The sequence below is a fragment of the Mytilus galloprovincialis genome, chromosome 3, assembly GCF_965363235.1.
Source record: "Mytilus galloprovincialis chromosome 3, xbMytGall1.hap1.1, whole genome shotgun sequence".
Lineage (NCBI taxonomy): Eukaryota > Metazoa > Mollusca > Bivalvia > Mytilida > Mytilidae > Mytilus > Mytilus galloprovincialis.
The window spans coordinates 12347416-12364522 of record NC_134840.1 but is presented as its reverse complement, the minus strand read 5'-3'; the positions used below and the strand labels follow the sequence as shown (position 1 = coordinate 12364522).

Sequence of the window (17107 nt, the reverse complement as noted above, 5' to 3'; positions counted from 1 at the left end):
TTGTAGACCTTGTAGAACATTAAAATATATCAACTTGATTATGTGAGCTCTGAAATTATTACTTAATACTGAATCTGGATCATACCTGTTATAATCTCTGAAAACTGAGAATATCTTTTTAATATTGTACTTTATCATACCTGTTATAATCTCTGACAACCAATAGAACATGCTCTTTTAAATTTCTGAGATCTTCCCTTCTGTTGTAAGCTATGCGTACATAGTGGGGAATATCAAAATTCAATCTTTCCCAATAATGTACCTCCTGGAAAATCTTCTCTAGTCTCCTGAAATTAAATACAAAACAATATAGAATTGATTACTTTTTGTGAAGAAAAAACATGAACTTTAAATAAAGGAACAATTAAAATAGTGATATCCAAACATTGCTTGTCTCTTATATGTCACAACTGATTTACCCTTTGTGTGTCTCTTATCGTTAAGTGACATCTAAATTAAGATTTCCTCCAGCACCAAAATTGTATCCAAAATTACCCTTAGTACCAATACTGAACCAACCTTAGAAGATCTCTTAACTGTCAAATGTGTTATCTAAAATAAGGTATTTCTTTCTCTTACAACAGAAATCCAACTTTTGAGTGTCTTTTGGTTCTTAAATTTACATATGAAATAACTTACTTGTCAAAATTGATATCTAACATTGGAGGTCTCTCAGTACTTCTACACATCAGCGGAATGTCAAGTAACTTCATTGGGTCCTAAAACATTATATTCTTCATTAATATACATATATATTACACAGACTGTTAGATGGCAATACACAAACCATACAATATAATATATAGAGCTCTGAATTTGGTCTAAATCATAAGTTGGCAAACCATATATAAATCTGTAAATTTGGTCTATGTGATGAGTGGCTAACCATATACAAAGCTTTGAACTTGTCAAAGATGATAAGTGACATTACCATAAGTAAAGTGTCAAACTTGATCCAGATTATATCATATATGAAGCTCTGAACTAGGTCTAGATGACAAGAGGCCTTACCATATATAAAGCTATAAACTTGGTCTAGATGATAAGATGCCATACCATATACCATAAATAAAACTTTGAGCTTCACCCATATGATCAAGTCAAAATATCGAAAATAAAGCAATATAATAAATGTTTCAACATACACTAACCAGCTTAACATACAGACAATGTTTCATAATGTATCAGCATATAAAAGACGATTAATTATACACTAGACAGCTTAGCAGCATCTACAAAATGTTTCATTATGCACTGAACAGCTTAACAGAATTTCAACAATATTCATTACGTACAAACCAGAGAAGCATACAAACAATGTTTTATTATGAACTAACCAGTTTAGCAGCCAATAAACAATGTTTCATTATTTACTAACCAGCTAAGTAGCCAATAAACAATGTTTCATTATTTACTAACCAGCTAAGCAGCCAATAAACAAAATTTCATTATGCATGAACCAGCTAAGCAGCCAATAAACAAAATTTCATTATGCATGAACCATCTTAGCAGCCAATAAACAATGTTTCATAATGCATGAACCAGCTCAGCAGGCAATAAACAATGTTTCATTATGCATGAACCAGCTTAGCAGCCAATAAACAAGGTTTCATTATGCATGAACCAGATCAGCAGCCAACAAACAATGTTTCATTATGCATGAACCAGCTCAGCAGCCAATAAACAATGTTTGATTATGCATGAACCAGCTCAGCAGTAAATAAACAATGTTTGATTATGCATGAACCAGCTTAGCAGCCAATAAACCATGTTTCATTATGCATGAACCAGCTCAGCAGCCAATACACAATGTTTCATTATGCATGAAACAGCTTAGAAGCCAATAAACAAGGTTTCATTATGCATGAACAAGATCAGCAGCCAACAAACAATGTTTGATTATGCATGAACCAGCTAAGCTGCAAATAAACATGTTTCATTATGTACTTTCCAGCTTAGCAGTATATAAACAATGTTTTATCATGCATGAACCAGCTTAGCATCATATAAACATTTTTTTCTGATATGATTTTTAACTTTTGTCCTCTATGACTTTATTACTGTGCTGTAGCCCTTTTCACAAAAAATCTTAAGATAAAACTTAAGATTTAATCTTATGAGTATCGTAAGAGAAATCTTAAGTCATTTTCACGAAGGCGGTCGTAAGATTATTTTTTATCTTAAGAGTATTCTTAAGTTTTTATCTTAAGTAAAAACTTACGACTAATCGTAAGATAAACAATTGCATAGCAACCTTGTTTCACTTTCGTTTCACATGCGCAATGACGACTTCCGATTATCACTTATAGTCACCCCTTTGCCAATTTTCTCAAATTACAGTGTTGTCAAAACCTACGAAAAAGAAAACAATACGTATAATATGTATTACACGCTGCATCAATATGTAGTACACCACCGGCAAATTCCGGTGCACGATTATATATGTAATGAGTGTCAGTGAGTAAATCGGAAAACAATATTATAAATGTGTTAGCTTGTCACTCGCAAGTAAAACAGTAAAAGGTGTATCGGAAAATGTTCGTTGTTCGTGAACAAACAAACCGTGCAAATGCAAGAAAGCTATGGTACCTTGTGGAAGTAAATGTCATTTTAAGCATACATGCAAGAATAAATACTAAGATCAACATCTATATTTAATGTTTCTGTAGCCTGTGAATTGTAAAATTAATACATTTTTTATACGTACCCATCATTTTTTTAAAAATACAGTTTATTGTATTATTGAACTTTTTTATTGCATATTTGAAAAAAAATAATACCTATATGGTCGAAATACTCATATGGTCCGGCCATTTAATAACCAAACGAGTATAATACTCATATGGTCTGACCATACACGTATGGTCCAAATACTCATATGGTCCGGAACATATACAATAAAGAAGTGACAGTGGATAATTATGAGAGAAATATATAAAAATAAAAGAGAAGCATATACATTATTACAGAACTCAAGTATATTATAAAGAAGGGAATTTGTTGTTCAATAGATTATTATTTAATTTTTTGATGAGGTTATCTCTCATATAGTTATAGGATGAACATTTTAAAAGAAAGTGTAGTTCATCTTCAATGTCTCCATTGTTGCAGCAAAGACATACCCTACTCTGCTTTGGTATTTTTAGATATCGACCTCTTTCAATAGATAAAGTATGAGCACTTAACCGTAATCTACATAATGTCGATCTATCACATTTGGATTTGCATTGATCAACATACGAGGGTCTTCTACCAGGTTTATATAGTATATTAAAAAAGTTTAATTTGTTTAGTTTGATTAGTGTCAGTCTCTTGCTTCTGGGCGGCTATATCGTTGATTCTCTCTTGAATGGTTTTAAATACATTTTAATATCAATAGGATTTAGAGTTATTTTTTTCTGTTGCTTTATATATTTTTAGGGCAAGTGAATTATGAGTTTTAGTCTGCAAAAGTGATGCAGACGCAAAAGAAACAAGTTTTGTGTTTAGTTCATGTCTGCAGCGGTAGCACCTTTCTGGTGCTAGACTCAAAAGAAAATCACAAAAAAGCAAGGCACTGGTTTTGTAACGCTCGTCAAGCAGTTTGAAGTTGTTGGGTGTTACTATAATAGTCTTCCTATCAAAGAAAAAAGTACTACATGTAGTATCAATTTTAATGTTTATGCTAAATTCTTTTTAGATATTTAAAAAATACACATTTTTAGAGACTACTTATTCTAAAAGTAAAGAATAGCAATTTAGATAATTTTTAGACATTTTGGTATAGAGATTCCCTGTATGTTTCTATTTTTTTTCATTCTTAATGTCTATACTTCTATTAAAATCTTAATTAAGACCGGCAAAATATCAAAACTCTATGTAAATCACTATTTTGCTGGAGCCGGCAAAATAGCGCCAAACAGGCTGTTTTGCTGGAGCCGGCAAAATAGCCACTGCCTATTCAGAACATAACTGTCGCAGAAATAAAGCACTGCAACTTGCAAGATTTTTCAAAGATTTTGTCAACTTGGGATATATATGCTTGGACGGATTAAACATCTGTATGACTGTATGTGATTAACAATTTGTACACGGGATATTGCAAGTAGTGTACTCATCACTGGGAATTGCGAGAGCTAAAGTGAATGGAAACATTGATTTAAACGAATGAATCATATATATATATATATATGCGCCGTTAATAATCATGTATCATGATGGGACACTGGACAAAATCCATATATTTAAAAAAAAAATTGTGTTGATTTAGCGTGAATTTTGATAAAACAACCATACATACTAAAAAATTAAATTGAGAATGGAAATAGGGAATGTGTGAAAGAGACAACAACTCGACCATAGAACAGACAACAGCAGAAGGTCACCAATAGGTCTTCAATGCATGCAGTATAATGAAAGCCATCATTGCTTAAAAACGAGCACCTGAGATCACCCTAGTTTTTATTTGGGGGGGGAGAGGGGTGTTGCTGATTAGTTTTTAAGTTTTTTTTATGTTGGGGTAAGTGGAGACCTGTGTGGGTTTTTTTATTACTCGTCATAGTATAATATTATTGTTTTGTTTTCAACCTATGAGCTTAATTGACCTGTTTGTATCTTTTGCCTTTTTCTTTAATCTGTTCCTATTATGAATAGTATTATATATATATTTCGTTCTATAATAATATTTATTGAAAAGAAGACACTTTAGTCAGTGGAGGCTTTGTTAAATTTTAGATGAAAACATTCCAAGATTTATTAGTTAATGGTTATAGGTTTTCTATCTGTTTTTTTTTTTAATGTTGTCGATTATTATTGTGATTTTCACTCGTTATCAATATGTCTGACCCTATTTTTGAGAAGTTATTCTGCAGCTCTTAGCAAGGATATGGGACGTACATATATAATGTACCTTGTATAAGTTGAATATGGAAATTAATGTCAGATATGCAGAATACCAAGTGTTTTCATGAAACCCATCATGTCTTTTAATTGTAAACAAACATTTAAGAAGCAATGTATTACCTTTTTAAACATGACTGAAACAGTAACATTGAATTAAATTTGTAATAATAAATTATATGCCCAGCTTTGAAAGCAACTACTACATTTCTAAATTGGATAAGCATGCACTGTTGTTGTTCTAATTAATAAAACCCGAATATGAAATCATTTGTACGCAGATGTGCAGTTGAAATGGATTGAATAAAGGTAGTTTGAAAAACAGGTCATCGGACAATTCCCCCTTTTTCTGAGTACCCTCATATCTCATCCCAAATGTGACCATTTCTGAAACTGTGTGTACAATAATCAGACTGACAAATTTAAGGCTTTGGAAAATAGGTTTATTGATCTTAAACGTTCTTAATATATGTACAACCTTTAGTCTTGCTTGTGTGTAAGTGTTCGGGATTGGCGTAACATAATTTGCAATGTTTCACTCCATAGCGGACGTGATAGAGAACACCAAATTTGCACATTTAACTACTAGACGGAAGATAAGTTTGATTTGTGTTGTTAGTCTTGTTATACATCTTGAATATGGGAAAGGATTGCATTTGATTTGTTGGGAGTTCTTTTAATGGCATCTCTAAAAGAGGGAAGAAAGATACCAAAGGGACAGTCAAACTCATAAATCTAAAACAAACTGACAACGCCATGGCTAAAAATGAAAAAGACAAACAGAAAAACAATAGTACACATGACACAACATAGAAAACTAAAGAATAAACAACACGAACCCCATCAAAAACTAGGGGTGATCTCAGGTGCTCCGGAAGGGTAAGCAGATCCTGCTCCACATGTGGCACCCGTCGTGTTGCTTATGTGATTACAAAGTCGGTAAATAGTCTTAATTCGGTAGATCACATTCATGAAAGGGAAGGGGATTGTAGTTACGACGTAAGGAACATATCCGATATCATTTGTGAAACGGTTATTCCATAACGGTCAACCAACTCGTGATGGCATCCGTAAAATTTACGAAGGGATGATTTCAACTTCACCATTTGGAACTCTTGGTTTAATAGCTTCCTTGTGAGCAGTAACCCTCTATCAAGAAAATCATGATAGGAAACGCAAGCACGGGAATAGCGTATCAATTGGGAGATATATACCCCGTATGCAGGTGCTGCTGGAATGTTGCTACTTAGCCTCTAAATCATCCAAATAGACTGCCTCGGAAAATGATAACGTGCAATTGAATGGCCATTATTTAACAAATCAAGGTCGTCAGTCCCGTCCCGAAAAACGTGATCTCTTCTTAAAGCTCTTCGATCTGTTTATAATATTAAAAAGAAATATATAGCAGCCATTTTAAATTCTTATATTTCTCTTAAGATTTTTCTTAAGTGTAAAATATATACTTAAGAGTGGGTAATAGCACTCTTAAAGTTACGATAGTTTTTACTCTTAAGATTTACTTAAGATTTTTTGTGAAAAACCTAAAAATCTTAAGATTACTCTTAAGAGTAAAATATATCTTAAGATTTTTTGTGAAAAGGGCTACTGATTTTTATCTTACCTTAAAAAAAAATCAAACAAAAGTACTTACTTTAACAACACATAAGGTCCATTCATGAAATGTTTTCCTCATGTACTCATCTAGAGCCTGATTCAACTGTATAAAGGCACCTCTAACCTCTTCTCCAGTCCCAGTAAAGGGCAGGAAATGGGACTTTGATAGTAACTGTTTATAAATAAAAGATGTATAAAATGAACTTAGCCTCAATAAATGTTGGCAGATGAAAGAAAACCTATGTCTAATTTTCTTTTATCAAAATATGAAATCAAGAAAATATTTGTAAATTTGTAATTGGTAAACAACCAGTAGTTTTTTGACAATGGGAGTCATTTTGGAATAGAAAAAAAATATACCAACAAATGTATTTTCCTTGAAATCCTTGCTAAAAAAGGTTATCAAAATTTTAACATCAATAACTAGTCTGTATCTCAATTTTTGTTGAAATCCTTACATGAAAAGAAAATATTTAGTTTTGTGATTTGGTGAAAAAAAAATCACAATAGCTAACTTTTTCTCATATTTGACATTAAAAATCAATTTGAAATAGCATATTATATACCTTTATAAATCAAATTTGCATATTTTACCTCTATATAAAAATATATATATCAATTTTAACAAAAACTTAGTATTTTCGCAGCTAATTTCACTACTTATTCAAAAACAATTATAAATATCTATTCTTATCTCCATATCAATTTCTAACTTCACTTTTTACTGACATGATTAAATGTGAATATGTTAAACAAGAAAACCCGTGTATCACATTTATATATATCAATACAGACTGTAAACCTTACATTCATGTTTCTTTGGATTCTATTCTTGAGATGTCTGGCCCACAGAGCTAGTCCAGCATACTTTGGATGGTCAGACATTTGTAGTTCTGGTTTAGAGGATAGTTCCACCTTGACACAATTTAGTTCTGCATTAAACATTATAAACACATCCTTGGTCTTCTTATCAATCATCCTCTTAATGGCCTGAAATACAAAAAATGTCAAAATTTACATCACTTTGCAATTTATTCTTTGACAACAATTCAAGTATTTACAGTATAAATTATAGCTACAGGGGTTAAAAAATCCACTAACCCGACACCCATACTAGAGCATTTTTGCCTCAGGCAATCAAAACTTGTAAACCAATACGCCCGACGGACTAGTAGTAGTAACAAAAATTCTTGGCGTTTCCAAAATAGATAGTGGAAAATCCCTTCATCCCTATTCTATCTTAGCCAATCAGATTCAATCATCCGGGATTCCAAGCATTTGAACTGGTTTGTACAGGTCCTGTTAAACAGTTACATGTTTTAAAAATAGAACAAATAACTCAGGGTGGCCCGGTATCATGCATTGATCACAATATGAACATGTTTTCTGTGCCAGAAAATATTTAACGACCCATAGTACTACACTGAATAAAAATGAACTAGTTGATACAGTGTGTAATGTCCCTTTCAAAACATGAAACCCACCCTGTATTATGCAGAAAAATCTGATTTGTAAGGCATACTTGAGCAGGTTAGTTTGGATGGGCTAGCAGTTCTTCGAACAGGGCTAGTAAAATCTTGCAGCCAATAAGTCCTGGGCTAGTTAGCTGTAACTAAATTTGTTAACCCCTGAGCTACTGTCACACAGTCGGTCATAACTTCCCTCCCTTTAAAACAAATGAGGGAAAATATATCCCATACTTCTACTGTCACAGTAAAAATAGTAAAAGTTCTTCATCACCTTCTTCCCTTGTCACAATGCAAAGAAAATCCTTACTTACCTCCCTTGGTGACAGATGACAGAAAATATCCAATAATTCCACACCTCCTTCGACTGTCTTCACAGTTTCAAATGCAGAGTCCATCATATTCTGCATCATGATCTCTAGATCCTTCATATTGTCTCGAAATCTAAAGTACATGAAAATGATTTCTGTTCATTTTATACTGACATTTCCAGTTTACATGCAGATAATTCACAATTTATATGATTCTTCGTCCTTATATTCAAATTAAAATTTCAACTGTAGTTTCTCCAATTCTAAGATAAGTTTTTGGGGTAAGTGACTCACCTTAAAAGTCTCAAAAAATAACATTGTTACAATTCAACATTGTTATCTTAATTAATATTTGTACAAAGTCTTGCCCAAAATATTCAAGTATATTCTGTATACAAATCGTTATAGAAAAGATATATTAAAGATATTAAAAAAAATTTGGATGAACATTTTGTTGGTAATTGATGTAAGTTTACAAAGTTAAATATTTCAACTTATTAATAACAACCTGTTAAAATCATCATGCCATGAAGTGACTTTAACATCTAATATCTTGTTTTTGACCAGTCCAAGGTTCCTGAGCATCCTATTGAATGTTTTCTCTATTTCAAGTAGTCCTTTAGCCACCTCTGGACCTTTCTGTCCAGCAAACTGTGGCATCTCACTCTTGTTACCATCCTCCATTCTGGCAAAGTGGACCTGGGCATTACACACCTGTATAAATTTCAATACAGATATACACATCTTTCTAATGGAGGTGTTTAACTTCCTACACAGAACTTAATAATACAAAAATAAACATATTTTTTATTCTTATTTATAGGTCTAACATTTATTCACCTTCTCCTTTCACTGAAAGTTGATTACAAGTGTAATTACAAAAAGTGTACAGTCAATTTTAAGGACATTATTATATTTTTTTGGAAAATTGCCTTTATGTCCTAAACGTTAAGAATTAAGCTTTGATATATACAGCATGGTATAATTGATGCCTTACTGTGAGCAGATCTTAATCTTAGAACTACTTTAGGATTTTTAAAAGAAATATATATGAAATTCAACATATTTTATTTTAAGGAAACAGAATAATCGTTTCATCCTGCGATTTTCCGTAATCTTAACAACATTTGTTGTCTCCAAAGATATGGAATTTGTTTCTGGAAATAATCTAATATAGCTACACATAGTAAACATACTATGGCCTCTGGCCTTTGTTAGTCTTGTATTATTTTAACTTTTAGTTTCTTGTGTACAATTTGGAGTTTAGTATGGTGTTCATCATCACTGAACAAGTATATATTTGTTTAGGGGCCAGCAGAAGGACGCCTCTGGGTCCGAGAATTTCTCACTGCATTAAAGACCTTCTGCTGTTGTCTGCTGTTGTCTGCTCTATGCTTGGGTTTGTTGTCTCTTTGGCACATTCCCCATTTCCATTCTCAATTTTGTAAATGTAGAAATTATTCTGAAGTTTTTATTAATGCCAAAAATCATCTGAAAGAATATGGCAATACATGTACTAAGAATTCACCTTTCAACATCTTATACATATATGTATGCATTTTTTCATCATCTTATACATACATATGTATGCAGCTTTTCAAAGAAAAAGCAATAATTAATAATTACATTAGATGTATGTTTCATTACAATGCGTTATTCTGATTGGCTAATTCAGCAGTTGTATCACTCAATAAAACTTCTCATTCATGATGACACGAGGTCCCACAATAAAGTGCACAGGTAAATGAAATAAAAACTTGATAAAAGGCGTGTTTTCATGATCCTATAGGTAAAAATGTAATTATAAGTATTGAATGCTTTTTTTTGTAATTTTATAGGGTTGTAAAAGCGTTGACCGTGCGCACATTTTAAGTATGAAGCGCTTCCGCGCTTCATACAAAATGTACTTCGGTCAACGCTTTTACACCCCAATAAATTTACAAAAAAGAGCATTCAATTCTTAAATAAATCTTGCATTTTCGTCCATGGTCCAAAAATTGGAAAAAATAAATACATGCAATAATTTCTGAATTTATTATATTCTGTATTATGCCTTTAAAATAAAATACCAACCTCAGTCAAATCTTTACATCTCTGAACAAAGGCATCTGTCTGAGCAAAAATGTTACTTATATCAAGAACCCATGGTACAGGAGAAAGCTTGTGTTGCATTTTGGAGGTCTGAAAATAAAAATAAAATATATGATTGAAAATTTTGTAAGTACATGTATAACTAGAGGCTCTCAAGAGCCTGTATCGCTCACCTGATTCTACTTGGGTTTTTGAAATCATATGAAACAAGAATGTGTCCTCAGTACACGAATGCCCCACTCGCACTATCATTTTCTATGTTCAGTGGACCGTGAAATTGGGGTAAAATCTCTAATTTGGTATTAAAATTAGAACGATCATATCATAGGGAACTTCATCAAAAACTACCTCGACCTAAAACTTTAACCTGAAGCGGGACAGACGGACGAACGAACGAACGGACGAACGAACGAACGGACGGACGAACGAACGAACGGACGCACAGACCAGAAAACATAATGCCCCTCTACTATCGTAGGTGGGGCATAAAAATATAAAATTTGGCTAAAAGTGACAACACAACCTCATTGATAAGGAAAGGAACATGTTTAATTTCATTCAAAAGTCCCCCACTGGCGGCCATATTGGATGGCGGATCGGCTACGAAGTAACAACACTTGGTCAGCACCTCATAAGGAACATTCATGCCATGTTTGGTTTTATTCCATTCAGTGGTTCTCTAAAAGAAGTCATTTGTATGCATTTCCCATAGGGTCCTATGTTAAACTAAGTCCCCTGCTGGCGGCCATCTTGGATGATGGATCTGCTACAAAGTAACAACACTTGGTCAGCACCTCATAAGGAACATTCATGCAATGTTTAGTTTTATTCCATTCAGTGGTTCTCTAAAAGAAGGCATTTGTATGCATTTCCAATAGGGTCCTATGTTAAACTAAGTCCCTGCTGGCGGCCATCTTGGATAATGGATCAGCTACAAAGTAACAACACTTGGTCAGCACCACATTAGGAACATTCATGCCATGTTTGATTTCATTCCATTCAGTGGTTCTCTAAAAGAAGTCATTTGTATGCATTTCCCATAGGGTCCTATGTTAAACTAAGTCCCATGCTGGCGGCCATCTTGGATGATGGATGGGCTACAAAGAAACAACACATGGTCAGCACGGCATAAGGAACATTCATGCAATGTTTGGTTTCATTCCATTCAGTTGTTCTCTAAAAGAAGTCATTTGTATGCATTTCCCATAGGGTCCTATGTTAAACTAAGTCCCCCGCTGGCGTCCATCTTGGATAATGGATCGGCTACAAAGTAACAACACTTGGTCAGCACCACATTCGGAACATTCATGCCATGTTTGATTTCATTCCATTCAGTGGTTCTCTAAAAGAAGTCATTTGTATGCATTTCCCATAGGGTCCTATGTTAAACTAAGTCCCCTGCTGGCGGCCATCTTGGATGATGGATTGGCTACAAAGTAACAACACTTGGTCAGCACTCCATAAGGAACATTCATGCTATGTTTGGTTTCATTCCATTTAGTGGTTCTCTAGAAGAAGTCATTTGTATGCATTTCCCTTAGGGTCCTATGTTAAACTAAGTCCCCCGCTGGCGGCCATCTTGGATGATGGATCGGCTACAAAGTAACAACACTTGGTCAGCACTCCATAAGGAACATTCATGCTATGTTTGGTTTCATTCCATTTAGTGGTTCTCTAAAAGAAGTCATTTGTATGCATTTCCCATAGGGTCCCATGTTAAACTAAGTCCCCCGCTGGCGGCCATCTTGGATGATGGATCGGCTACAAAGTAACAACACTTGGTCAGCACCCCATAAGGAACATTCATGCTATGTTTGGTTTTATTCCATTCAGTGGTTCTCTAAAAGAAGTCATTTGTATGCATTTCCCATAGGGTCCTATGTTAAACTAAGTTCCCGGCTGGCGGCCATCTTGGATGATGGATCGGCAACAAAGTAACAACACTTGGTCAGCACCTCATAAGGAACATTCATGCCATGTTTGGTTTCATTCCATTCAGTGGTTCTCTAGAGGAAGTCATTTGTATGCATTTCCCATAGGGTCCTATGTTAAACTAAGTCCCCCGCTGGCGGCCATCTTGGATGATGGATCGGCAATAAAGTAACAACACTTGGTCAGCACCTCATAAGGAACATTCATGCCATGTTTGGTTTCATTCAATTCAGTGGTTCTCTAAAAGAAGTCATTTGTATGCATTTCCCATAGGGTCCTATGTTAAACTAAGTCCCCTGCTGGCGGCCATCTTGGATGATGGATCGGCTACAAAGTAACAACACTTGGTCAGCACCCCATAAGGAACATTCATGCTATGTTTGGTTTTATTCCATTCAGTGGTTCTCTAAAAGAAGTCATTTGTATGCATTTCCCATAGGGTCCTATGTTAAACTAAGTTCCCGGCTGGCGGCCATCTTGGATGATGGATCGGCAACAAAGTCACAACACTTGGTCAGCACCTCATAAGGAACATTCATGCCATGTTTGGTTTCATTCCATTCAGTGGTTCTCTAGAGGAAGTCATTTGTATGCATTTCCCATGGGGTCCTATGTTAAACTAAGTTCCCGGCTGGCGGCCATCTTGGATGATGGATGGGCTACAAAGAAACAACACATGGTCAGCACGGCATAAGGAACATTCATGCAATGTTTGGTTTCATTCCATTCAGTTGTTCTCTAAAAGAAGTCATTTGTATGCATTTCCCATAGGGTCCTATGTTAAACTAAGTCCCCCGCTGGCGGCCATCTTGGATGATGGATCGGCAATAAAGTAACAACACTTGGTTAGCACCTCATAAGGAACATTCATGCCATGTTTGGTTTCATTCAATTCAGTGGTTCTCTAAAAGAAGTCATTTGTATGCATTTCCCATAGGGTCCTATGTTAAACTAAGTCCCCTGCTGGCGGCCATCTTGGATGATGGATCGGCTACAAAGTAACAACACTTGGTCAGCACCCCATAAGGAACATTCATGCTATGTTTGGTTTTATTCCATTCAGTGGTTCTCTAAAAGAAGTCATTTGTATGCATTTCCCATAGGGTCCTATGTTAAACTAAGTCCCTGGCTAGCAGCCATCTTGGATGATGGATCGGCTACAAAGTAACAACACTTGGTCAGCACCTCATAAGGAACATTCATGCCATGTTTGGTTCCATTCCATTCAGTGGTTCTCTAGAAGAAGTTCAAAATGTAAATTGTTAACGACGACGACGATGACGGACGACGACGGACGACGACGACGGACGACGGACGCCAAGTGGTGAGAAAAGCTCACTTGGCCCTTCGGGCCAGGTGAGCTAAAAACATTTGTAATATATAAATTTCTGCAAATCACAACATTCTTAAGACACATTTGACATAATTGGTTTCATTGACACACATTATAGAAACGAAAATGCTTGCAACCTATTTTTAAAAGTGTTGTTTTTTATGTGCAGCCTATAAACAAACAGAGGAAACAAAAATTGTGGAAGAATCCTCTATTTTGGATATTGTCTACAACACTGTCTTTTTTTTTTTACAGCTTCCTTGTTAATTCAAAAGAAAGTCTTACAATCTTTATTTAATAACTTACATAAAAATGGTTGCAAGAATGAAAGGAATTTGATCTAGGTGGTTTTGATAGAGATCCTGTATCCAAGATGATAGGAAAATGCACAAAGGAAATATGCCATCTCTTATATATCACAGAGGCAGATTAAGAGGGTTTTTCAGGGGGCCCTGCAGCCCCCCCCCCCTTTGTGGGAAAAATTTGGTTGATTATATAGGGAATCACTGAAGCATGACTGGGGTGGGCCTCTTCTTAGGCAGTCTGTGAGCTTGCACACCCTTACAAAAATTTCTGGATCCGTTTCAATCAACAATTAGGTCAAGTTTTATACATCACTGATTTGGAACTAGCAAACACTTACATATGACTTTGGCACAGCTAATCACATTATGTATGTTGAACAATGCAAATAAAGAAGATCTTATTCCAACCCTTATGTTTTCAAAGAAAAATTTAGTGAATGCAAAAACAGAATATTCTCAATTTCAAATTATTTATGGACAGAAAGAATTGTTTCCCTTATTGTGTGTAACAAATTCCCTGGGTCCTCCACCATGTAATTTACCTAATTTTATTTTAAGGGACCAAAAGTAAGGTAATAAAGATATCAAAAACGAAGAACTGCAAATTATTACATCCTTTACGCTTGGTTGCTTTTCTAAGAGTGACTGATAATTAAATGTATGAAAAATTGCCTAAAAAAAGTCCATAACTCTGAAAGAAAGATTCCTTTAACTGATTCCAACAAAATCTAATCAATAAAAACATCAAACAAGAATATACTATAAGTATCATCAGTAGCTGATAGTCCATTTGTACTTTAAAGTTCAATGCACCTTTTTATTTTCTATTTTCACTGACCTTTTCGTAAAGATCTTTCCATCCTTCACAGCTGTCAATACACTGCTTTAGTGTCAGTAACCCAGACTGTACATAGCCATCAAATAGCCGGTCTAAATCAAGAGCTGCTCGGCATCTGCTAATTATCTCATTACTGACCTAAAAAATGTAAAATACAAGATTCTCAGTAACCCAGACTGTACGTAGCCATCAAATAGCCTGTCTTTATTAAGAGCTGCTCTACATCTGCTAATTACCTCATTACTGACCTAAACAAAATTTAGGAAAATCATTTACATTTCTGATTTGTTGAATACAAATGCCAAATTTTTTAAATTTCATTTTGTCTAGAATGCATAGCAAACTTTTCCAGAAATATTTTTTTTGCGTTCACCTCGACAGAAAGCAAAAGTGAGTCGGAATAATAATATTGCTAAATAAACAAATAAATTCTAAACATGTCTACATCTAAGGGTATTTAATTTATTCAACTTGCTCATAAAGTTCCTAGGTAATTTTTTTGGGGAAAATTGTTGATTTGAAATAGGACATTTTTTGATCTGGAACTTCCTTTTGTCCACTACCTGTATTTCAATTCATCATTTATGTAACCTAATCCTGAATGTGCATGTAACATTTGTTGCCCAATTTCAATCAACCATAAATCAATCTATTAATCAATCTGGATTGAGAAATCTTCATAAATACTTATTTCATGACTTTAAGGGATGTTACCTTCTTAAACAATGATGTGAGCCTCTCTCTGGAAGTATAGTAAGGGGCATTAACCCATATAATCCTGATATAGTTGAGTATTTTAGGTAATAACTTCGGAATGTCTGCTGGTTTGGATTGAGATAACTCAAAGCATGGATCTTTCAGCATCATTAAAAACTTCAAATTACTTTCTGCTTGCTTTGATCCTTCCTGAAATGGAAATAATATTCTTCAAATTGTTTTTGTAAATTAAATGACATATAAAATGTGGTATATTTTTTTTTTTTATTAAATATGCACCTGATGTTAAAATCTCTAAGTGCAATGGCAAAAATTGCTACGAAGACACATGGTCCATAAGTCACTACATGTATTCCACATCAAGTAAAAGAGATAATGGGCAAATTGTAGAGATCATAGGGTATAAAAAGACAATACCTATCACTAAAGCTTTGAACAGTACCAATTTCATTCTAAAATCACAAGCTGAAACTCTGGTAGGAAAGGAACAAACTATCACCTTTTGTCACATAGTTATTTGTAAGTTTGAATTCTCTGTTATAAGTTTTAATGGGTTATTAAACCAATCTGCAGAAGAAATTTCCTTACAAATTCAATTACTAATTTGTTTAGAGACAATGAGAAATGACTGTATTTATCTTGATTTGTTTAGAGACTATGAGAAATGACTGTATTTATCTTGATTTGTTTAGAGACTATGAGAAATGACTGTACTTATCTTGATTTGCTTAGACTATGAGAAATGACTGTATTTACCTTGATTTGCTTAGAGACTATGAGAAATGACTGTATTTACCTTGATTTGCTTAGAGACTATGAGAAATAACTGTATTTACCTTGATTTTATTAGAGACTATGAGAAATGACTGTATTTACCTTGATTTTATTAGAGACTATGAGAAATGACTGTATTTACCTTGATTTTATTAGAGACTATGAGAAATGACTGTATTTACCTTGATCTGTTCAGAGACTTTGAGAAATGGCTCTATGTATGATGATTTTGCAAATGTTAAAATTTCTGTAACCTTCTTTACACCAGACTTGTCCAGTTGTTTGCTGATACCAGTTAAGTTGGTACATCTTCTGTTCCAGAACTCTATCTCATGCAGGGGACCAGTGTTCTCCACAATTTCATAGGCATTCTGGGTAGCAAGCACTTCTTTAATTTGTCTGATCCAGTGAATCATAGCAGCTGAAATTATAGAATGATACTGATGTGGTAAGATGTAATCAATTAAAATTTGACCCCTTTTTATGATTTTTAGAGAGGATTTTCAACTATGTAACTCAGGCTTTTGAGCTATATACAGATTTCAAATGAGTGTCTAGTTTTGAGATTGGATTGTGACAACATAGAGATTTTGGTATGTATTCCGCAAAATTCTGTGGTATATACATTTATTTCCACCATTGGAACCTCAGTCAAGACATCATAACTTCATGAAGTAGTCTTCATCTATACAGAATAGTTGAGGAATCCCAGAGGCTTACAAAGCCTTGAAAGGGTACATAATGATGACTATTTGTCAACTACACTTTTTAAACTAAAAAATCTAGCGACTTACACATTACATACTAAATTAATGGCTATGAGTGTAAGATGTGTTTTTTTTAAATTG

The 17107-nt window shown here is 34.2% G+C and overlaps 1 protein-coding gene across 1 annotated transcript in view; it reads right to left on the bottom strand.

The window, feature by feature from the left end:
- Positions 1–17107, bottom strand: part of LOC143067200 (dynein axonemal heavy chain 2-like) — a 101029-nt gene that overhangs the window by 72977 nt on the left and 10945 nt on the right. The window contains exons 6-15 of the mRNA XM_076240295.1: positions 16442–16680; positions 15483–15674; positions 14769–14906; positions 10343–10450; positions 8778–8983; positions 8273–8402; positions 7300–7482; positions 6530–6664; positions 640–719; positions 141–287 (exon numbers count right to left, since the gene is read on the bottom strand). Coding sequence (XP_076096410.1) covers positions 141–287; positions 640–719; positions 6530–6664; positions 7300–7482; positions 8273–8402; positions 8778–8983; positions 10343–10450; positions 14769–14906; positions 15483–15674; positions 16442–16680 — 1558 coding nt within the window. The remainder of the gene's footprint in view (positions 1–140; positions 288–639; positions 720–6529; positions 6665–7299; positions 7483–8272; positions 8403–8777; positions 8984–10342; positions 10451–14768; positions 14907–15482; positions 15675–16441; positions 16681–17107) is intronic.